The sequence below is a fragment of the Limulus polyphemus genome, unplaced genomic scaffold (assembly GCF_000517525.1).
Source record: "Limulus polyphemus unplaced genomic scaffold, Limulus_polyphemus-2.1.2 Scaffold200, whole genome shotgun sequence".
Lineage (NCBI taxonomy): Eukaryota > Metazoa > Arthropoda > Merostomata > Xiphosura > Limulidae > Limulus > Limulus polyphemus.
Genome location: NW_013665810.1, coordinates 842,559 through 867,378, shown reverse-complemented (window position 1 = coordinate 867,378; position 24,820 = coordinate 842,559). Strand labels below are relative to the sequence as shown.

At 31.6% G+C, this 24,820-nt stretch overlaps 1 protein-coding gene across 1 annotated transcript in view; it reads right to left on the bottom strand.

The window, feature by feature from the left end:
* Positions 1 to 10,011: 10,011 nt before the first annotated feature.
* The window catches only part of LOC106478330 (Nance-Horan syndrome protein-like), a 53,680-nt gene continuing 38,871 nt past the window's right edge, over positions 10,012 to 24,820 (bottom strand). The window contains exons 2-5 of the mRNA XM_022381926.1: positions 24,148 to 24,410; positions 19,727 to 19,960; positions 15,612 to 16,306; positions 10,012 to 13,450 (exon numbers count right to left, since the gene is read on the bottom strand). Coding sequence (XP_022237634.1) covers positions 10,144 to 13,450; positions 15,612 to 16,306; positions 19,727 to 19,960; positions 24,148 to 24,410 — 4,499 coding nt within the window. The 3' untranslated portion in view covers positions 10,012 to 10,143. The remainder of the gene's footprint in view (positions 13,451 to 15,611; positions 16,307 to 19,726; positions 19,961 to 24,147; positions 24,411 to 24,820) is intronic.

Here is a 24,820-nt window from a genome sequence, read left to right as displayed (position 1 = left end):
TCTAACGTTGGAAGTCCACTGTGCTACTGGGGGGGGGGGGGGGGCTCTCTGGTCACACTGGCAACGCGAACATTCCAGACAATCAAACACATGCTACTTTGAATTTACACCTTTAAAAAAGCGCCATTTATGATAAATGATGCACTAATAACTTACATTCTTCCAAGTTATTATGGAAAAAACACACAATTTTCCGAAATTTAGCAGGACGTCGTGTGTTATTTTGTTTCATATATCTTGTTCTTTGTCAATTTTTTTTTAAAAAAAAGAAGAGAAAAGTACCTGTTTTCTTGACATTTTACTCGCAAAGGAAGCCAGACGTACTATCAATTCGTTAAAAAATTAATTCCGAATTTAGACTTCTTTGGAACGATGGCATTTTAATTATCCCCTTGACTCGAGAATTGGGTGTTAAAATACGGTTATTTTCAGTATTGTTTGTATTACCTTCCTACAGTTCCTCTAACATATTGAATGACCTAATAATGTTTTAAAAGATTGACAGGAAAGTACAAAACATGTTTAATCACTCTATTGGTACCAAGTTCTCACAGGATATCAAAGTTTAAATAGCTATTAATTTCACCCTATCATTAAGTAGTACAGAATACGTCTGTAGTAAAACAATGGGTAATCTCTTTAAATTTTGTGTAGTGGTTCTTCAGTAATTGCTGAAATCCTTGTAAACCTTATGACCAAATACTAAACATGCCCAAATCCTTTTGCTGAGGTAATGGTTACATAAGGCATCAACAATTTCAGGAAAGCTTCTACTAGTTTGACCTTGTATTTGTTATTTATTGAACTTCGCTCAAAGCCGACGGGGGGGTATCAGTTTACAAAAGCCAATGGGGTAGGACCTCATCAATAGTTCTAAGATTAAAATCTATAGTATGACACATTTGTTTTAGTTTTATTTGCAGAAACTTATGGTCTCTTAGTTTGTCTGCCCAATATTTTGTATTGGGGTATTTTTCTTCATATTGTATCAGATAAAGAAAGATTTAGAATAACATAAAAAATATTAAATTTGAAATTGAACTTGTTACAATCCTTAGGAACGTAATAAAATTTTTTACTTACATTCTTTGAAATTTACCTTCTTCGTAATTATCTTTTGTATATAGAAATTTTCTCATTAAAGTCCGAATATTTTTCATCACTGTCTCACAGTTCTACACCGAGTGGACAAATGGGAAGATTTTAAGCCAAGATCAAATAGTAAATATCACCAAATATATTCAAATCTTGTAATGGTTCACCTAAATTCAGTTTTTTATCTTATTTTTTTAATGTTTCAATGATATGAAACCCATTAACGTAACACAGAAGAATGTAGTCTACCAAAAATAAATGATAATCCGAACTTTATACTAAATTTACATAGAATATATGCAAGTTTTATCTACTTAACGTTCTTATCAGATCTAATTGCCCCCACAAATTTGTTCACTCAATGTTGGATAAAAATTAACACTTACATCTTTTATAATCTAATCCTACAGAGTTAACCAAATTCCATGACCTGATTGATAACTGGTTATATATAATTAATATCTCCCCAGATCTGATCCTACAAAATAATTAATCAAATCTTGGGGGAGATTAATTACAGGTAACGAGTCACTAACCTCTTCAAAGATTTGATCCTACAAAGTTAACCAAGTTCCACGACCTGATTATCTATGTAATAATGAGCTTCCATGGATGATTTGACCAATGCATTAGATGGATATTAACACAACTATTTTAAACATTTTTAATTATCTCCATCACTGAATGAATATCGACATACTAAACGCCTCTTTTGCACTATAACTCCACCCCTCTATATTTTAATCATTATATATTGAATAAAGAATAAGATATATTATATGCACAAGAAAATTGTTTCCACAATACCAAATGAAGAAAAGCAATTTATTCTTTGAGAATCTACAAGTATGATTTCATGTCAAAGATAAATCAGTAATAAACAGTGCCATTCTAAATAGAAAAAAAGATAAAAATATTAGTTACAAACACATATACAAATACACTGTAAACCTATACTTTTGTTCTCTCGAATATTATACTGTACAGCTGCATAGATCTCACATTTCTAAATCCTTTTATGACAATAAAGTGGTATCAATAGCTTTAACAAACCTGCAACAAAAAACTCCTAAGTGTAGATGGTGTATCACAGAACACAACTAACGAGAAACTACTACAAGATAGGGGTGCAAACTGGAGCTCTTTAACTCTGAAATGAAAGGAATGTAGGAATATCACTGAGCTTTTGACTTAACTATCCAGCTACATACATTTTAAGCCACAGAAATAACAAGTTACATATTTTACTCATCTCCATTAAGCTAATTAAACTGAATATTTCATCAAATGATTCTTCATGTTACTTTAAATTTCATGATTTTCAGAATATTCAGTCTGACAACATTCCAGAAGAAGAATGTCTAAAGTGGTAAAATGTTTTTTTTAACATCAGTAAACACTACAACAATCTCAAGGCCATTATCTATTACACATAAAACTAATTTTGCTTAATGCATGGTTTCTCAAGAAACAATAAATACATTCTGCCACCATTAGAATTTTGTTTAAAACCACTTAACAATAAATGAAGACCTACAATAGAAAGTTATAAAATAGCAATATATTTTACTAAACATGCCTTTAATTTCTGACTCATAAATTTGCAGTATATCACAGTATGCTAAGGGCTGGAATGAATCTGAAATAATTAAATGACAACTGGAAACTTTCGTGGACGTGTTTGGGTTAGATTCAAGACAGATTCTGCATATAGAATATGTTTAATTTTAACTAATACCATTACATTATTCTTCTACTTGATTTAATACAGATTCTTTAACCCGAAATGCAATGGTATTGTCAATAGCATGTGTATGCTGAAAGGCAACTTGTTATTCAATGTCTAAACTTACCAAACTTTGAATTTAGAAGTGTTTCTAATAACTCTTATTTTTCTGAACTCAAAATAGATCAAATTCTCCATTTTAAACTTAAGTTGCCTTTTAAATCTCTTCAGTGGTAGATTAATGATGTAAGTTGTGGAAATGAAAGCTGTCAACCAAACTGCAAAGTACTATTACATAGTAATCATTTACTAAGTCTTAATCAAAGGTACTTTCCCTATAATATTTAAGTACATGCATTTCTTTCAAACAGTAAACTTTATTTACAACTTTACTGTTTTTTTGTTTGTTTTTTTTTACTAGCTAATACAGTCAACTTAAAATGTCAGAAACCTATAGAGAGAGAGAGAGAATTTGAGCAAAAGCTTTTCAGAAAGTGCCACCATAAACTATTTTAGATAATGAATTAATTTGGTTTCAAAATGTGTTGAAAGAGAATTTGGGCAGGAACTGATCAAAAAGTGCCACTATTAATCAATTTGTTAGCAAAATGTGCTGAGAGAGACAATCTGGGCAAGAATCAATTAGAAATTGTCATAACGTAGTAATTTACATTAAGAATTAATTTGGTGACAAAATGTGCTGAAAGAGAATTTGGGCAGGAACTGATCAAAAAGTGCCACTATGAAGTATTTTAGATAATGGGTTAATCTAGTTGCAAAATGTGCTGAGAGAGAACTTGGACAAGAACTGATCAAAAAGTGCCACTATTAATCAATTTGGTAGCAAAATGTGCTGAGAGAGAATCTTGGTAAGAGCTGATCAGAAAGTATCACCATATACTATTTTAGATTATGAATTAATCTAGTGGCAAAGTGTGCTACACATATACATTGTAAGTCTAGTACAGATAGCTATCAATTACAGGACACGTGTATTCCTTTAATATCTAACTTTAATTATTTTTGTATTGCTGGGAAATGATATATTTACTTTGATTAGCTCTCTACAAGTTTCTAAAACTGCAAAAAATACAATATATGTACACACTCAAAAATGTGAAATACTATATCAAAAACATTACAAAATTCACAGAAAAATGTGCCACAAATGTTGGCAACACCAAATGTTTAAAGAACATACACACTCATCTTTCTCATATAACAAACAACAGATAACAAAGATTATTGTACAAAAATACAAAAAAAAAGTTATTTGTCAAATAAAAAAGAAGAAAAAAGTGATTTCAAAAGATGTTTTATATAACAAAACTATGATAATGTTATTATTGTACAAGTGTAGAAATTCTGATGGCTGCTTCTTTCAAGTGGTTAATGTAAAACAATTATAAAGTAAGAGTCAACAATTTAAAACTGCTATTTATATTAGAAAACAAATTAAGTCAATGCAGTTGTGCCAGTGATATGCATAATCCAGTGCACTAGTTGACTTTTCATAATGCAAGTTATTACTTAAATTATTAAGCCTTACATTAGTATCAACTATCAAACATGGCACTTTATGAGAGACGTGTGAACAGATTTCAAGTTCTACTTGTTTCCCCTAATGTCAAAATCTATCATTTTTCTTTCAGACATTTATATATGACACTAATTTTGATTAACATGTACAACTCAATTAAAAACTGTTAACCGACACATAAAAATCCCCTTACATAGCACACTAATCTAAGTACACTTCAATTTATTACAAAAGTCTTATAATTATATAATCAAAGGAGAAAAAAAAGGGGGTGTAAGAGAGTGAGAAAAGCTCCAAGAATTAATTTAATGTTCAACCACGAGCACTAATTAATTTTATTTGTTTCATAAAATTAGTTTACCGTTTGTTAGTGTAACAAATTACAAAGGTTGGAAGAAATAACTATTTTCCTTTGCTGTCACATGGCATAGTGTATTATGTTGTCATGTTATCAATTTGTGACTATAAATATCTTTTATAATGAACTCTTGAAAAGCAAAACTAGTACCACTCACACAAGTATTAATGTTTATGTTAATCTATGCATATAATTTCATTTACCTTTATTACAAAGGTTGGAAGAAATAACTATTTTCCTTTGCTGTCACATGGCATAGTGTATTATGTTGTCATGTTATCAATTTGTGACTATAAATATCTTTTATAATGAACTCTTGAAAAGCAAAACTAGTACCACTCACACAAATATTAATGTTTATGTTAATCTATGCATATAATTTCATTTACCTTAATGCACCAAAAACTTTATGACCACGATGCACTAGCTTAGCTAGATGTAAAAATCTCAAAGTCTCCATGTGACTATACAAACATTATTCTGACCTGAAGGATTTTATGATTGTGACAGGTATTGGACTTGGCTAGATGTAAAAATCTCCAAGTCTCCATGTAAATCCTTTAATGCTATTCTAACCTAAAGGATTTTATGATTGTGACAGGTATTGGACTTGGCTAGATGTAAAATCTCAAAGTCTCCATGTGACTATACAAACATTATTCTGACCTAAAGGATTTTATGATTGTGACAGGTATTGGACTTGGCTAGATGTAAAAATCTCCAAGTCTCCATGTAAATCCTTAAATGCTATTCTAACCTAAAGGATATTATGACAGGTAGACTTAGTTAGATGTAAGGATCTGCAAGTCTCCACGTAACTATGTTTTTCTGACCTCAAAGATTTTATGAGAGGTCCCAATTCAGTTGGAAAAGTCAATTTCAGCATCCTTAAAACTGGAAAAAATAATGTAACAAAATGGAAGTTGTTGAAAAATTATAATTTTAGTCCTTAGCATTAATTAAACAATTCAGATATTTCCAGTTTTCATTACACAAAGTCATCAAATCCAAATCTTGGCTGGAGTGAGAATTTTTCAATAACATTTAACACTAAGAAAGGTGGACCTTCCAGAAATCTTGAAAAAAACTATACTAGGCTCTTGAGTTATGGTTGAAATGCTGAAGTTAATGTCACAAAGTGATGATAATTTTTTCAATGTAGATGCCAACAGAAAAGTTAAAAGTACACAAACTAAAAATGAAAAAAAAAACTAAGTACAGAAAACTTACTCTCATCATATCCTTGGTAGAATATTAGAACAACACTCCAAACTTATTGCTACAAATAAAGCTAACTTAGCACAACTGAGAATAAAAGATTTAATAAAATTATAATAATGACACCAAAGGGTTACATCAAATGATTCCAGTGTTTCAAAGAATTACAAATACACTAGTTAGTCTAAGCACACACTAAAGCTCCATCATTTCCTAACTGTTAACAAATTTGATTTTGTTTACTTCCAACATGTCACAATTAGTATAAAATATTATGTTAATCTTTCATATTTTGCACTAACTGCAGAATAAGGGTAAGGCAGAATAAGTAAATATTGTACTTTGTAATTGTTGTTTAAAAGTATACAATACTGTAAATGTCTCAATAAGCTGTCATACAAAACATAATATACAAAAGATAGTACTACTCCACATTGTGGACAACACACACTTGTTAATGCTGCAGGCCAATCACACAATTGCTGTAAGTTTAAGTACCAATACTGTTTTGATTCTTCTAAAAAAATTTTTTCAACAACCATACTACATAACAAAAACTACCAAAATTTATACATGGAGTAAAATGTTCATCATGCTTTGAAAAAGTTTTCATTCCTTCAGTAAAACCTCCTCCAGAAATTGTAATGAATACTAAAAAGTACACTTTTCAGTATTAAGATGTTAATGGAAGCTAGCAGCTGCACACCTTTTTTGCCTCAAGTAGCTGTTAATGGACACAATAACTTCTCACTCCTCTGCATCAAAAAGCTCTTAATGAAAGCTATTGTTTCACACTCCTTTGCTGCTCTACAACAAGCAACTGTTGATAAAGGCTAACACCTAATCACTCCTTTGCCGACCTGTACTAAGATGATACTAAGAGAAGATAAACATCTGATGGTCCATGGCTCATACAGGTCAAGAAATCATTAATAAAAGTCTGGAATTCTTAAATTACTACCTACACTACTAGTGTACCTCAGTCTGATATTGTTTAAAATCTTTACCTATAGGAACATCACTAATCTAGCTACCGTTTATTAATAAGTTTCTGATAACCAAGCAACATCTGAAAAATGACTGGTGAACAACATTACAAGCTCTTGTTACAAAACTGTAAAAATTGATTTATAGTTTCACTAGAGAAGTAGTCATAGATAAGAAAAATGATTTTAACTTAATTGTACTTTCCTCCTTCATTTTTTTCATTTATAATTATATAAGCCAACCGATATGTAAATATATCATAGTCACATTAACTTTAAGACATATCTGAAACTGTCGGACATATCTGACAAGAGGAAAGGGAAGTTGACTCCAATCAAAAATCATGAACAGATAGTGAAACACCTTAAATAAATCAGAATAAAAGATTAAAAATTAGCTTATTTGTCTTTTCATATCTCTGTAATATAGGCTTGTTTTTTTGTCTATTAATGATTGTTTTCCAAGTTCTGATTCAAGGCACATACATTTAAAAACATAAACTGTTTAAAAATCTTCATTAGAGATATAGTTTACTTGCTAGTCACCAATATACATACTAGGCACTTCGAGATTTTAACAAGTAAACTTGAATAAGGCAAGAATTCGCACTGAAATCTTTGTACGATAAATATATATTTTGAATTTCTAACTATATTATTATTGATTTTTGATATAGCTGTGAGAGTATGAACAATAAAAGGTAGATGAAAACTCGAAGGACTGTGCACCTAGTTCATCACCTAAGAATTTTTCAAAGCTGTAAAATAATGCATTTGGAAATTAAACAATAAATGTATGCAATTTTTAACAAACCTGGAATGTACTATTTTAGTAAATAATTCATGCTATTTTCAGACGAATTCATATGCTGATGATGGTATATGAATGGTCTCAAAATGCATTAATATGTGTTCAAAAAAATCATCATTCTTTATGATACAAATAAAACTAACAAAACAAGCACAACCAATCTTTTTTTAAATGTTTACACCTTCTTGGTCAAACAATAATTCAAACTACAAATACAAATATTTAATAACTTTCTCAATTAATATGGACAACATAAAACAAAGAATTCTACTGAAGAGTTGATTAACATCTGATTCCATGTTTAATCAGAAGCTAAAGACTGGAACTGTGCTATACAACTAAAAAACAACAACAATCACTGTAAAATAAGGACCAACAATTGTGTTTTGTAAGTACCACCCACATTTAACTGTAAACTAAAGCCGGAAGCTAACATGTAAAATCCAGGTCTTAATGTAAGGTGAAACTGTACCATATGTATAGTTTTCCATTATCAAAAAAAACACATTGATAAGAAGTACATTTAAAATAGACTATCCACAAATTCATTTGTTAAATTTGTTTTATCAGAAAAAGTAATACACAACAATGTACCCTGAGCTAAAGCTAAAAAGAATATATTCAGTTATTTTCTGGACTGAACCTTCTGGAATTTTGATGTTTCATATGCACCCTGTACATATTGATATTTCTGAAAGTATAACTTTGCACTACAACATTTTTACATACATCTTTAAGGTTCTGTCTTTTGAGCTGAAGAGGGTCTTCAAATTATTATAGCAAAAATTATTCCAGTTACTTCAAATGCAAGTAAGTTTGAAATTTTAACCCAAATCTTTTACATAGTTTAATATTGATATTTTATTGTCACAACTACATTCGCACACATCCCAGACAAAATCATACTTTAAGAATGAATGTAGCTAAACAATCAATGGCTTATGTCAGCAAAATATTTGAAGTCTTTACACAACCAGCACTGATTTATTTATTTTAAAGATCACACATATTCTGATCACAAATACTTCTTCTCACTGCACTTTTAAAAAAACTGAATAATGGAGAAAAATGACTTTAGATTCTGGCTGCACAAAGTTTTTTTACTTCCTTGAGTACAACATTATAAAGAGTTGAATTAAGCTGTTGATTTTCCATGTTTTACTTCTTTAAAATAAAACTGAGATTATTCATTTATGACTGGACAATTCCTACTTTAGAAAACCTTATTAACAGAGCATTAAAATAAACTGTAAATTTATTAAGCACTACTTCTCCAAACTTCGTGATAAATAACAACATTTGTATAGTTAGCTCAAATTATCTATACGGACATCAGAAATAACTAGGCTATGCTACTGGGTGTATCATGCTATAATTCTTCAAACCCAACCATCAAATTTTGTCACTAGATATATCTAATCCTATCTTTCATACCAGGTATTGGAGGATTATAGGATACGCTAGTGGATGAATCAGGCTCTAGTCTTCCAAACATCACCATCAGACCAAGCTGCTGGATATATCTTATCCTGTTTATCCATAACAAATATTGGAAATAATCAGACAATGCTACTGGATGTATCACTCTCTAACCTTCCAAACATCACCATCAGACAAAGCTGCTAGATACATCTTATTCTATTTCTCCTAAACTGACAATGGTGATCACTAGCTAAAGTGCAATATACTTCTAGTATTAATGTTTTTAAACTAGATACTGAAGATGAAAAATTCCAATGGATGTCATCCTCTACTTTCTAGAACCCACCAAAAGAAATGGATTTGACTTCTGGTTGTAATTACTGATATAAAACTACCAGCAGTATTTATAAGTTGCTTACTATCATACAACCTGTTGGAAGTTGTTCTTAAACACCTTTAAGTGATACAACATATTTGTTATTATACTAAATTAAGAAAGAAGACTTTTATTTTTGGCATTGCTTAAAATCTCAGATTTAGATCTAAATGTTTTCTTATATTTTATATGATTTTGATAAGGAAGGTTATTGGTCCAATCAAAATAATGGAATTTTTTTCAATAGATTAATAATAAGACTAAAAAAGTTTAGTCAGTTTTGAAAAGTACTTTTACAAACTCCCACATCATAATAAATAATAAATATATGTATATATATATATATATATATCTCTATATATATGAAATGTAAATTTCAATGATTTTTTTTACCATAAAAAACATCCAATTTCACTGATAAAACAATACTGTTTATAAGCTTATATTTTAGTTTTCAACAAGAAGTGTTAGTGATACATAAGAGTTAACAATAGAAAATTTGGAATCATTACTAACATATTTTCTACGCAGGACTGACTATTTCCAGACACATGTTTTGGCAACATTTATCATAGACTATTGGAAAATAGTTATAATGTAAATTAAGATGATTAAACCCATGTGCTAGCTGCAGGTCTTCTGGCTTCAATTTTACAATCTTTCCAGGAGCCATTCTGCATGTCTTGAGGTGGGGTCACACCATTTAATGCTTGAACATGAGTACTAGCTGTCATAGACTTTGTTTGGTAATCCATAAGGCATTCATTCTCTTCAGAACAATCTTCTATGATAGGAGGGTACAATAGATCATAACGAGGTTGAAGAGAGGACCGAGCCCTTGAGCCTCGCTTTAAAGGCACTGTAGAGTGGCCATTTATGCTCGGACGTTGATAGCTGTGTGCCTCCTGTATGGGGCTAATGCTGTTAGGAGAGGTAGGGGCTGATTTCGGAGATACAGAATTTGGTGATCTCTGAGGGGTTGATACCTTCAGAAGTTCTGCAGCACTTTTACGCTCGCCCCCAGTCTGTGTGCTGCTTCTTGTTTGGAGAAGAAGCATTTTAAAGTCATGCATACTGGTGGGTCTTCTTGGCCCAAGACGATCTGTTGCCAAACTACGTCGATCACCTGCACAGAAAGGAGATGCATTTTCTATTCCAGCCCAACTTCGACGATCACCTGCCAAATGGCCACAGCGTCGACCTAAAAATCCAGTTTCTGCCAACACACTACGAGTGGGTGTTAATGGTCGACCACAAGGAGAACTTGAACCAGAGGAGTAGGGAGATGAAGTATCCACATCAGATTTTATATTGTGTTTCTTCTTAGAGCTATGGATAACAGCATACAGTTCAGCAGAAGACATTGTCTTTTTGGATTCTGAAACTGGAGACAATCCAATTGTAGAGCACTTTAGAGAACTCTTTTCAGGAGATGGTTCAACATGCAAAACTTCATTAGAGGGTGCAAAATTATGTAATGAAGACTGCTGGACAAGATCTTCAGCTTCATACAGCAATGATTTGGACATACAATATGCAGGAGACTTCGGTAACCTGATAACATCCGAACTTTGGGTAAAGGGTATGGAGGTTCTATCCTTTTGGCAATTTCTGAAAATTTCAATGGGATTCTGCATAGAGATGGCAGTGGTTAAATGTGAAGAGATTGGTGAAAAAAATTGGTTTTCACATTGTATAAATTTTGATTTTTCTGACAAAAGATAATCATCTCTTGTCTGTGTTGGGCCTGCATATAATGTTTGAAAATCTGAATTTTGAACATGTTTACTATGTTGTATATTTAATCTACTATCAAACTGGTGATTCCGTTTCTCATCTGATCTACTTCCATAACATACTTTTATTGGTCTAACTATGGAATGGTCAGGTTTGTTTTCATCCATCAAATTAGAATTTTTTCCATTTTGTAATTCAGTGGGTATAGGTACAGATTGAGAATTTTGAAAACCTGTTCTTCTATCTTGATATGTGGTACCAGAATTTGTTCTAATAAAAGCTTGTCTATTTTGTAATATTGGTGTTGTTGAATGGGGTCTTGTAATTTTATACAGAGTACTGTAAGAAGAATCACTGGTGGAAGGTTTAGAGACTGGAAGAAAGGTGTTTTTTTGTATGGAATGCCAATGAGCTCCAAAGTCTGGAAGTGACACTACAGAGCATGGTGTTGAGCATCGAGAACTATTTGCTGATTCTAGAGGACTGGAAGCTGGTATAAGAGTGTTATATTCTTGTAGTATCTTAACTGCTCCATTTTGTGGTGTTACTGGCAAAGAAGTTTGTCTTACTGGCAGTGTAGAATATCCTCGCCTGTTACTCAGTGTAGGGGACTGTGGCTCTACATATTTCATTGGATGACCATCTCTAAGTCTACCAAGAGAGTTGGAACTAAATATAACTTTCCCATCTGGATCTAGAGTAACATGGGCCACAGGTCTGTTAGCAGAGGGTGGCAATGCTGGTGTAGAAGTGTTTGAGTTACCACTTCCACGTTTTGTGGAATTGGTCAGTAAAGAAGTAGGCCCATGGGTAACATTTTTGTTGCTTTCTTTACCTATGTGGTCAGGAGATACAGAGAACTGAGAACTGCAAGATGATGACCCCTTAGGACTACTTGTACGTGCCAAAAGTTTAGAATTTGAGCTATAAGCAGGTGTGCTGGCAGGTGGTGAACAGCAGAAGCTAGTAGCAGGAAAATTAGATTCTGTATGGGTTTCTTCAGAATTTCTGGGAATAGGTGTGACTCTGATTTGATGAGCATATTTATCTGGAACTTCTGGAGAGGATTTATTGGAAAAGATCTTTGAAGCAAAGCTTTCTGCTGTGTTAGGAATTATATTATAGCTGTTGCTAGATTGTGGCGTATGCCTTGGAGACAATTCTACAGATGAGAATGAACTAAATTTAAGAGATCTCTCACAAAATGATGGTGATAACAAACGAACAGAATGATTATCATGGTTGCCAACTACTTTCATAAAGTTTGACTTTATTGGAGTTTGGTCCCCATACATGTTAATTATTGAGGAATCAATTTCTTCAGGAGTCTGTGTCTCATTACTGGCATACATGTTCTTAACACTTTTTTCTGAACCTTTTTTAGATTTCCCCATTTCTTTGAAATTCATCCTTGCTTTGTTCTGCTCATCCTCACTAATATCTGGTGAAACAGCACACATGGAAGGATAGCTGCTTGAGTTTATTGCTGTTTTTTTCCACAACCTCTCTCCAGCATCTTGATCTGATTCTGATGCTGAAACATCACTGTTTATTGTCGTATATTTCTTGTCTGGGACAATTTTTGTTATTCTGTCTTGACTGTCTGCAGGCTGCGAGTTATTAACTTGACTGGACAAGGTACTAAACAGTCTGGGAGGAGGTGGTGGTGGACACTTCTTTTGTTTAGTTAAAGTACTTGAGTTAGATGAAAGTTCAGTGGCAGTTTTTGAGAGTAAACTGTTTAAACTTCCATCCCCAACAGTGCTAACAGAGCTTTGGGAATGTCTGCGTTTTAAGTAAATAAACGAGTCGTTAGCTCTACTTTCTGCATCTTCTCCACTATATCCATATTCATATTGACTCTTCAGGCCACTATCAGTATGCATTGATGTGAAATATCCATCTGTATCAACTGAATAGACAGAACACTCCCCATCATCCACATTTTCTCGACCAGGAATATGGCAATGTTTAAGTTTGGGAGACTGAATCCATGGAGGAGTACCATTGGAATCAGAGAAATAATTCTCTGGTCTCAAAGTACTTGCTTTTAACCATGCTTCTGTGTTTTGGACACCAAGTCTCCTGCTATTGGCTGGGCGCCAACTTGATGGAACTGTGGCTGCTGTTGCAGCAGCTGAAGTATCCGAAGTATATCCAGTTAAATTTCCATCTTGGGATCTAAAAAACAAAATTATGTTTTCAATAACATATTACAAAGATAAGTATCTTTGTATATTTAGCAATGAAATGCATAAATTTACATTTACACTTCCAAATATCAGTAATGATATATGTAAACTTCTAGTTCTCAAGAAAACTCAAGAGATGACTCAAAATTTTGTTGTTGCATGACACTTGGAAGTACATCATTACATGAAAAAAAAGAGGAAAGAAACATATATGTTTATTCATATATAATTTGATAACATTCTACCAAATCCACATCATTATTGAATTTTTCTTTATTTCTAACACCAATAAAATAAAATATCTTGAGATATTCCTTAAGTAGCTGTTACATTAGTTACATTTAACAAATAAAATATTTATTTTTTGCTCTTATTAATAAGCACAAACCTATCCAATGAGCTATCTGTGATATACCAACCACCAGTACTGAAACCCAATTTTTAGTGTTATAACATGGGGTGGGGCTAAATAATATAATTAGCAATTAAAAATCCACATTTTATGTTTTATTGTTACACAATAAAAAAACATTAGTCATAACACACAATATCTTCACATCATAAAATATGCATGCTTTATGGATTACTTGTCTTTTTGAGGACACAGAATAATATTATTTATTAAAAAAACATTTTACTGTCAAGTTATAATGGAAACTCCTTAGTTTTTTCAATTGTGTTCTGTTTACATCCAAAATATCAAAAAAAAGATGCAGCAGTCTGTTTATTTCATTCTTTATTCTTTCTAATGAGTATTTTTTTGTCAAATGGACATTATACTCTAAATTCAGTTATTCAGTGAATTTGTGTGCTTAACATTCAAAAGTTCAGTTATTAGAATGGCAACTCCTAGTACACACTCACTGACATGCAAAATCAAGAAAAAATTGATAATACAATTTAAATTTCTCTAAACTTACTAGTAGCAAATTTTCAACATTCTGAAAACTAACATCATTAATTTTTGTAGAATTTTGTTAATAATATTATGCAATACTACTTTAGAGTTCACATAATGGTATGTACTTATAAAAGTTAATGTTTTATACTTAATAACAGCTGAGGTAGCAAGCTGAGTTAAATCATTATCTTTAAACTTGTCTTGATTACTGTTATTAAAACTGTAGTTGTAAAGACTTGCTATTCAGAGTATTCCAAATGAAAACATATCATTCATGTTAAAAAGTAATAATAACAACTACAATTTTTACATTTTAAGTTTTTATTATACAAAACATATGTGAAGTTTAAATACTCGTATTGGTTACAAGCACAGACATAATACTGAGACAATCCTCTGCAAACTAGGGGATAGGTAAACTGAACAACAGAGTATAAACAGTTATTAAGTCAAGTTCACAATGAATATTAGATACTAATTTTGTAAGGACTTTTAAATTGAAGTTTTCAACTCAAAATGGTAAAAAATTCAAAAGTATATTATTTATAGTCCAAGAAACAAAATTAGTATCAATGAGTTCAGAATTATAGTGTGACACCTTCAAACATTGGCTAGGATATTGTCTAGGCAAGATACAAGGTTCCAGAAGTTGATAAAATAAAATTTGGGGGAGCTGTTGCAATGGTACTAATGTTTGAATTTAGATAATTTTGTTTATTACTTAATACAAACATTTGAAATTCAGTGCCATTTTAAATCTGCTAAGAAGTGGTTTAAACATTTAATTCATATATTTTGGCTGTTAGAGAAATAAAACAATGAAGGCATAGTAACATATCTAGAAACCCCTTATACAGTATACGTCATGTTCAAAAAACAAAGTGCTGCTTCGATCATTGTGTTGAACTTCCAAAGCTATTACTTTTCTCTGTTAAAAACACTGCTGATACTTAAACAGTCTTTTATTAGATATTTCTAGTTTAATGTTAAACAAAATGTTAAAAAACACAAGAGAAGACATGAAAATTATTTATGTACAGGAGTTTCTAAACGAAGCAAGACTTTAAAACCTTAATATGTTAATCTTTATATAATGGAGGTCAATTAGATAATTCATTTTTTCCAATTTCATAGACTAAGAAATGTTAGCACTAAAAGAAAAAATTCAAGTCTCTAGATGCAGATCTGTTTTTAGACTTCACTTTTATACTGTAAGCTAGTTAAATAATGATTACAAAAAAGTACTCACCTCCCATCTGTGTCTTGTGGAGTTTCTGAAAGAACAGAATCTTTTCCAACAGAGCTCTCTGATGGTGTGTTGGTCCTTCCTACATGTACCAAAGTTCGTTGTTGCTCTAAGTCCACAGATGCTCTCGTACTGCTACTTCCACTCCAGTTCCCGCTGGATGATTGGCCTTCTTCTGGACGTTTTTCACCAGGTCGAGAAGTCTCCCGCAGGCGGACTGCAACAGTCATGGCTGCTGAAAGAGTGGATATAGGCAAGAAACCTTTACCTTTGCCCTTTCCCAAGCCTTTTTTATTTGGAAATGTCTCACTGTCTTTATCAGATGAGTCAACCTCACCACTTTTCTTGGACTTTTTACCCAGTCTCCAATCTTTTGTTAATTTCAATTCCATTGACTCATACAGACCTGACCAGCGATCCTTTTTCCTTGGTGCTGGTTCCTCCTTTGCAGGAACATTGTTGTTTTCCTCTTTTGGTGAGCTTCTTTCTTTTTTAAATGATTTCTTTAGTACACTAATTTTGCTGGATTTACAAAATGTTCCTTCATCCTCTGTCTGGCAGGAGCTGTCTATATAATTTTCTTGTTGTTTTTCTGAAGACTGCTGCAGAACTTCCTGTAGTTCTTTACTGCTTCCTTCTGAAATTGTATTCCTTCGTTTGTTCCTTCTCTTTTTCTTCCTCTTAATTACAAAGTCAGCCTAATAAAAACAAATACTGTTAACTCAAAACTAATAAAAAAATTGTTAAAAGTCAAACAAATAGAAAAGAAAAGAGATCAATAATATTAATTGACTCATCCATCAACACTGTTTGTTACCTTAAAAACACTTAGTTATTAAATACCAAGAACCTGCAAAATTTTCAACTCTTCCAGACCATCTAAAATCTTTTAAACGTCTGAATGAGTTCCCGATTAAATACAAACCTTCTGTATAAAAAACAAAAACAAAAGAACAGCCATAATAAGATAGGAAACTTACAGAATTATGGGAATTCTCCTGCTAAGAATTCTTCTCTATGTCAGACTGTTGTATTCTGACAGAAAAACTAACTATAGGCAAGAAGTCTTCAGTGAAAACTTAGATTTAATAAGAAAGACATCTAAGCTACCCTAACACTAAATAATCCAAGTGTGAAAGTAGAATATAGTTATTACAATACTTAAATACAATTTTCAGCTTAGAAAGTTAACAGGTCAACTATCTAATTCTAAAAAAACAATACCAAATAAAAGCTTATAATTAATGTTATAATTTTGTTACTAGTAAGCAACCAAGTTGGTAAAAAAAATGTCATTCAATTTCACGTGTTACAGCACTTATAATCTTTTTTGGGGTTACAAACAAAATCTATAAAAAACTGGTAATATTCAAGTAACACAAAAATGAGATAACTACATCACTTGAATGTTTAGCTTTCTTCAACTTCACTTCTTTTCAAAACAAAACTATTTCAGAATAAAATTATTCAAGAAAATAAGGTTAAAAGAATATATAAAATAGACATAAAAGGAACATAAAAACACTAAAGAAGGGGATACTTCATACATGTATAAATTGGATGTACAAATTTTTCCAAAGTAATGAAGAGCAATATTAAAATTCTCTTATAAAATAAGAGAATGAAAAGAAAATCTAAAAGAAGGAAAATGTATTCAATAAAGTTAGCGAATTAAAATCCATCAAGATTCATGAATACTAAATAATGGCAGAGGAAATCACAAAAGGGCAAACAAAATATATATAACCATCACTTTTTTTGTGAAAAAAAAAAAGCTTATAAAGCAGTAGGCTTAAAATTTGCAGAAAAGCAACATTTGAAATAAACTGATGAATTTCATTAAATGTAGAAGCCAACACAAGGATATCTCCTTTTGGTAAGGAGATTTCTCACAAAAAATCAGTAACAGCCATTACAGTAGAACCTTATCAAAATAGTGAAAAATATAAAATGTCACAGATGTTATGACTACAATTCCAACAGAAATGATTCACCGTGTAAATCATGGACATATAGAGACCTGGGACTGTGGCACACTCACAGATATTATGACTACAATTCCAACAGAAATGATTCACTGTGTAAATCATGGACATATAGAGACTTGGAACTGTGGCACACTCACAATTCCAACAGAAATGATTCACTGTGTAAACCATGGACATATAGAGACTTGGAACTGTGGCACACTCACAGATGTTATGACTACAATTCCAACAGAAATGATTCACTGTGTAAATCATGGACATATAAAGACTTGGAACTGTGGCACACTCACAGATGTTATGACTACAATTCCAACAGAAATGATTCACTGTGTAAATCTTAGACATATAGAGACCTGCGACTGTGGCACACTCACAATGTCGGGACTAGAATTCAAACAGAGTTATCACTAATAAAAAAAGATACATTCCTGAGTGGATGATGATTTAGTTTTGAGAATCAGAGAAATTGCTACAAAATTTATTCAACTAACAAACAATAACTTCAATAGAAGTGTGAGGTAATAAGAACTATATAAAGGTTGACAGGTTGCTCTGTAAACATCCCAAACATTAATCCCCAATTGCAAAAGAGTTCTCAAGTGAACTATTTACAAACCAAAAAAAAAAATATGTATCAACTCTACCATACACTCCTTTCAGATGGGGGGGGGGGGGGGAGAAAGAGTATGGACATTCAGGATTTAAATCAATTACATTCATCTTATGCAAGATGACGATTCACTTTTAATAGATTCAGTGAAATTACTGGAGTTGATCTCACAATTAGTAAAGTCAATACAGAATATAAATGACTTTCTTTATCCTAGACATATATACTCCAACATAAACTATGTTTAACCTTTCACACTTTTTTATTCCTACCCACCAATATTTATTCTGAATCATATTTTTTACCATGGTATGGTAACTGACTCTATATAGATCACACAGTTAACACAGTTTTACTATAGGATATACACAGCTTTCTAACAGTAAGTAAATACAATAGACCATGTAAGGTATTCTAAAATAAAAGTTGCAATACTTAATTTTCTGCTGAATAGCTAATCTACACGTGTCTTTCTGACAACTATCTAGTGGTAGTAATTACATCTATCATCTTCAACCCTTTGTTATTTAACACTATTGCAGAATTCAAATAATAATCAAGTCACAGTAATGAATACTACATCCCTAAGTACACGAAAGCTCATGCATATTATAATGTACTTGTGTGCTAACTTTTGATCAACAAGTGCTTGCTGATTTACATAAACACCTGCTCTCCTACAGTTTAACCTGCCTGGTGTAAAACACCATAAAAAAAATTCAATTTCAGGTAAGTAAACATGAAATTAGCAACAACTTTCTGGTTGTACAATAAAAATTACTTGAATAACTCTTGTACAATTACTGATTGGTTTTACAATATACAAGCTATGCATTTTATACATAAAAATGACTTAATTTTTGGACTATAGCTACTCCCTAATAAACACAAACATGTCAGGGAAATTAACAAGTTGTTTATGTGCCAAATTAAATTATATTGTGATATGACAAACTATGTCCCTGCTATGATCTTATGATCTTCAATGGCAAGATTATTGTGGTGTAAAAAATAAGGTCAGTATTTGAAACTAAGGCTACTAATTTTTTTATAATATCAAAGAATCTTGTGTCACAATTCCAGATGAATGTTAAATTACTTTTTGATGACATAAGAACAAAAAAAAATACTCAATTAAGATACAAGAACTGATTAATGTAACACGACACAGTAAATTAGATGCATTTGATCTGTGATATTGCTTTGTATATCACATAACATTTTTTTATTCTATACCAGAGTTATCCCTTTATGAAAGAAAAAAGTGAGAAGGAACTACTTTTAAAATATATACCAATACATAGTTTAAATTCATTATTTTAATTAGATAAAATGTCTTAATTCAAGAGTATAATTGAAATAGATATTTTCTTTTAAACTTTTTATCTAATTACCTTCAGCAAATTTCACAAAGGAACCATTCTCAAACTTTCTTCTAAGAGAAATCAAGTTGCACTGCACAAAGAAAGCTGAAACTTTACTAATTAACAAATCAGTAGAAAGTTAAAACTAATTCTTACATGAATTAGAGACCGACGAAATGTGGCCATTCTGGTGAACCCAACCTCAGTGACATCAATTGGTACAACAGATGATGGATAGTCTATGGAGAGAGCATGTGCACGTTCTTCAGGAGAAGGTAAACGATTCATTTCTAAAGAAGTGGAAGCATGATTTCTAGGTTTTACATCAGTACTGCTAACTGAAAAATCCTCTTCATCTTGCCATTCTCTAGTAACAAACATACTGGCAGGCTGTGAACAAAAGAAAAAATTTGAATATTGGTTTTTTAGCAAGTGGTCCTAGTACTAAATTTTATCTAAAACAAGTACCTTTATCACACAATATTTAAATTCTTTACATAGTAGGAAGTTCCTTTTTTTTAGTTTAAACCATCTATATAAAATACATAAAGTACACAATTTGATCTGCTTTACTTAATGTTTTGTTGCAAGATATTCTTAAGCATATTATACAGCTTTGCATTTTATTCATTTTAAATTCAGATTCATACCATTATTACTTTCCTAACCTTTTTTAGAATTCAAGTACATTTTTAACAATTTTTCAATAGGGTGATCAGTTTTAATATTAAAAAAGAACAAGTTGGTTAAAAATATATGCAATGGTGATAAACTTACCTTAATTTATTTTACTTAAATATGTAAATTTAGGAGGTATTGTTCAGACTAATGTTGACACAAAGCTAGCCAATCAAATAAAATGAGTAAAAAAGTGTCTCAACATTACATAGTAGAGTAGAAAGTTTATGAAAGTTTAGTTTAACTAAATAAGTTGCAATAAAAGTTAAATAGCTTTTTGCTGATTATTTAATTTTGGCTTTACCAATTACTTTCATAATGGGAGATGGGTCCACATCACGTTCAGCATGCACTAAGTGAAAGTGACGTGGTCCCAACTCCCAATATGTTCAAATTAACTGGTAAAGTTGAAAAAGAGACTATACTACACTTGTCCTAGCATTGTATTCTATGGTACACCGAAGATGCAAAGTATTATTTATGTCTATGATTTGTGTAATGAATATTCTTTCTTAGTGCTGAATTATATACATCTCATAACAACATCAAAATACTAGGATTTATGAAGGGATAAAAACTCTCTCATTATGTAATGTTTCACTAACTGGAGAAAGAAAATGGGTTGAACAAGTCTTCTGAAACAAAGGTTTTTCAAAGGAATATCAAATTTGAATATGGTTTTTAAGATACAGGTTAAAAGCAGCCCTGACCCTCTTGTTGATGATATTCAAGTGCAGTTGGTATAACCCTTCTAGAAGGGTTATATTAGAAGAAAGGTATATCAGTAGTTTTGAGCCTTGTTGGCAGGGTAAGAGAAGGAATGACTCTAACAGGATGAAAATAGGCTACTTCCTGACTGGCTACCAGTTGCATAGAAGAGGCAGTAAAAAAAAGTTAAACAGCTTTTCACCAGAAGCAGCCAAAGAACACAGTGATCAATTTCAGCTAAAGTAGGAACTTTCTTTAGAACTATGGACAATATAATTCACATGGATATAGATATACAAAAGCAATAGAAGCATCAAGTTCACAAAGCACACCCAATAAACAAAAACCAACTGTCAAAAGACTGTATGAGCAATATCTTAAGTGACAAATGGAAACATGTTATCACACCACATGAAGGATATGTCTACATAAATGTTTGCAAAAATCCAGGTAGTTCTTATTGCCCTGCCAGTGATAAAACATTTCAAAATGATACAGGTACATGGACTTCTATGGCTGTAGGTTGCTTAAATTGGATCTCCAAAGTCTTTGTTTACATACAATTGAGGGTTTGAGAAAAATTGTAAAGAGTAAACAACTGACTTCAATGTATTGTACACAAGATTCCTACAGTGGAAACTGTGCTACAGAGCAGTAATTTAAAATCAGAATCATCACATACAGGGGCTAAACTACATGTAAAAATGAAAAAAGTTTCAAACTTTGTACAATTTGCCTCAGAAGATTTTGGAAGCATTTGTGATATGGAGAAGAATGATAGTTAGATCAGAATTGTATGCATACACATGCGTTTTTTTCTGTACTCTCAACTACAAAATATGGTGTTTAGCTGTTCCATTTAAGCAGGGGACAAAGTTTGTCTTTATTAATAACATAGTTGATCATATTCCGAGTAGTTATTAGTTACCAATACATGATGCGAGAAGTATTTTATGTAAATAAGAATCCCAATTCTAACCAATTACAACAAAGAAAAAGCATTTTTTCAGTAATGACATCATCTATTGTTCATCCAGAAATAAAGGTGGGGAAAGGCAACTAGAGCGAATAAGTGTTATTTAATAATCCTACAGGCAAGATTATTCAGTAAGATGTATTATATTAACAATTAAGCTTTTTTAATGTAGCATTTCCCAAACTTTTGTCATCACAAGCCCCTCCCCTCATTTTTTAAATGAGTAAAAGAGTGAAAAGATGTAATACACATTAAGATGCTACATGTGTTATAGTAATTACTTATTGATTTCATTAATATAAAATATACCAAAATGCTTATTTTTGCATTATTGTACTATTGACTCTACCCTAATGCTTGTGCCCTTTCAATAGATCATTTGCACTCCCCTGGGGAAGTGCACCCTACACCTTAGAAAATGTTGTCTTAATGAAACCTCTTCACACAAAACACTATCAATGATGGAAGAAAGGGCTGTAAAACCTAGACACTCATTCTTCTATTGTTACCACAGACTGTGAACACCCTTGTGCTAACCAAATTTGTGTTTATCTGTAGATATTAAGTTATAATCAGCTTAGCAGACAAAAATTCATAATACCATTTTGCAATTCCCTTTCATAAAGTGCCACTGTAAAAAATAACACGTGGAAAACCAAAATTATCAGTTAAACTTCCTTCTTTTAGAAATAGGCTATTGTACTGCTTAAGACTCTATCAGAGTTACACAAAATTAAAGGTTGAACTTTTTTGTTATATACTGTATACAACATAAAACTCGGAAAGTAAAAAAGAGAAAATTATTAACTCAAGAAAATAAAGTTTCGGACAAGTAAACAAATTTAACAGCAGTATTGATTTTTTAACACTGACAAAAAAAAATATGTGGCATATTCTTAAAGAATTTGAAAAGCAATTATCAGTGTATGCGTATTTACGGCTTCTATGTAATTCTGTACTTGTTGCATATTCATAGGCCTATAAACCAAAGTATCACGAGTCCTCAGTCATTCCACGCTGTTAAGCCTAAATACAAAAATTCACTGAGATACATTTTTTTTATTCAGTTCATCCAACCATATTTGTTTCTAAACTTTAGTTAAAGAGAGAATTTTAGAGAAATATTGCTGAGAAAGAGTGAAATTAGCTAGCCCTATTGAGCTCTTTCTACACAAATTAGTTTTTCACAGATATTTAGAGTAAATTCTTTAATATTGTTTAGTCCCCTTTTGTAACTTATGTATATCATAATTTTATTGTCCTAGGCTACTTATTCTGGTATTTTCTAGGAACTAAACTGGAGAATCTGATTTCCTCTTCATCAAGTGGGGTTCTCTAAAGAACCAAAAATCTTTTGACTTTGCCAATACCTAAAGAGATTAGTACAGTAGTTAGTTAACATAGGGACATTAACTATCACAGTACCTTCGGTACATGTTTTGGTGACTTCTTTCATATAACAGTAATTTTACATGAATAAATTATTAAGATGTTGTTAAACTTGCATTAAATTCAATCAAACATTTGCTACCAATACCAAAATAGTGTTTTTCTTTACAAAGTTACAGTAATAACAATCTTACCAACACAAGCTATTTAAAAAGTTAAATAAAAAACAGCTTGCTAAAATCTAATAGTAACTGTTGAACTAAAAAACTCCACTTATCACCATGTTACTGGACATAGAACCGAAACCCAGGAGGTGCAAAACTATTTACATTATACTTACAACATTGATATTTCTAATATAATTATCAACAGTATAATGTCTTCACATTATTAACAGAGTATCTAACAATCTAAATTGAAGAAATTCATTATACTCTAGTAACATGATATCTCAGGATTATGTGGCAAATATTTTATAGATTTCATGAGTTAATATTGGTTATAAAAGAACACTACTAGCTTTTGTGTTCAAAACTAACAAATTATATGCATTTAAATACTATAAATTCCTTTTTTTTTCAATTAATAAAATTTATAAGTTTAAGAGAGTCTTTACTTCAGCTGCAACTGACTATTAAGTTCTGGCATTTTATGAAGATCTCACAATGTCCTAGAATTTTTTTTTCTTTTACATTTGCGTTTGTATTATTAAAACAATTAGCAATGAATGTCCTAAATGTATGAGCTGCAAATAAGCAACTGCTAACCAGAAGATAACCACTTTTTTTTTTTTAATCATAGTTCACTCTTTGGTTCCTTTACTTACCCTACGTGTTTCAATTTCCAGATCATACTTTTTGTGATCATCCCCAAGTACGGGCATACAAAGAAAAATCTTTGAGCCTCTTCTACCATCACCTCGGTAGTGATCAGTTGATCTAAGAATTGGCACAGGTGTGGCTGCAGCTACATTGTAGAGATTCTGTACCCAAATTGGCCTGGTGTCTGTGGTGAAGAGCTCACAATCTGTTTGATATGTAGTGGTGAACTGATCCTTCAGTTGACTTACAGAACAGACATCTGCAACAGCTGAAAGACAAATGACTTTATTACACTTGGTAGGTATCTTAGATACAGAAAAACATGGTGAATTTATATCTGTAAATTTCAAAATATTAAGTTTGTACAAATCTAATGTATATTTACTTCTTTGTTTAATAAATACTAACAGTCCTAATATATACATTTTTCCTTGAAGCTGAAAGGCCACCAATTATTTCCTTTACATGTCTGAATATTAACATATCCAACAAGACAAAATTCTTAATAGCCATGACACTTGAAATTCTTTTAGGTAGGATGAGAGTAAATTAATCTATGGGCCTTTTGTTTTTTCCTTTTATTAGCTATATTTTTGTGCACCAACAGTACCAAGCATGGAGTGCACATACACCTGATTTGATTACTCATCAGGATTTCTACCAGCCTACCCTCAAATT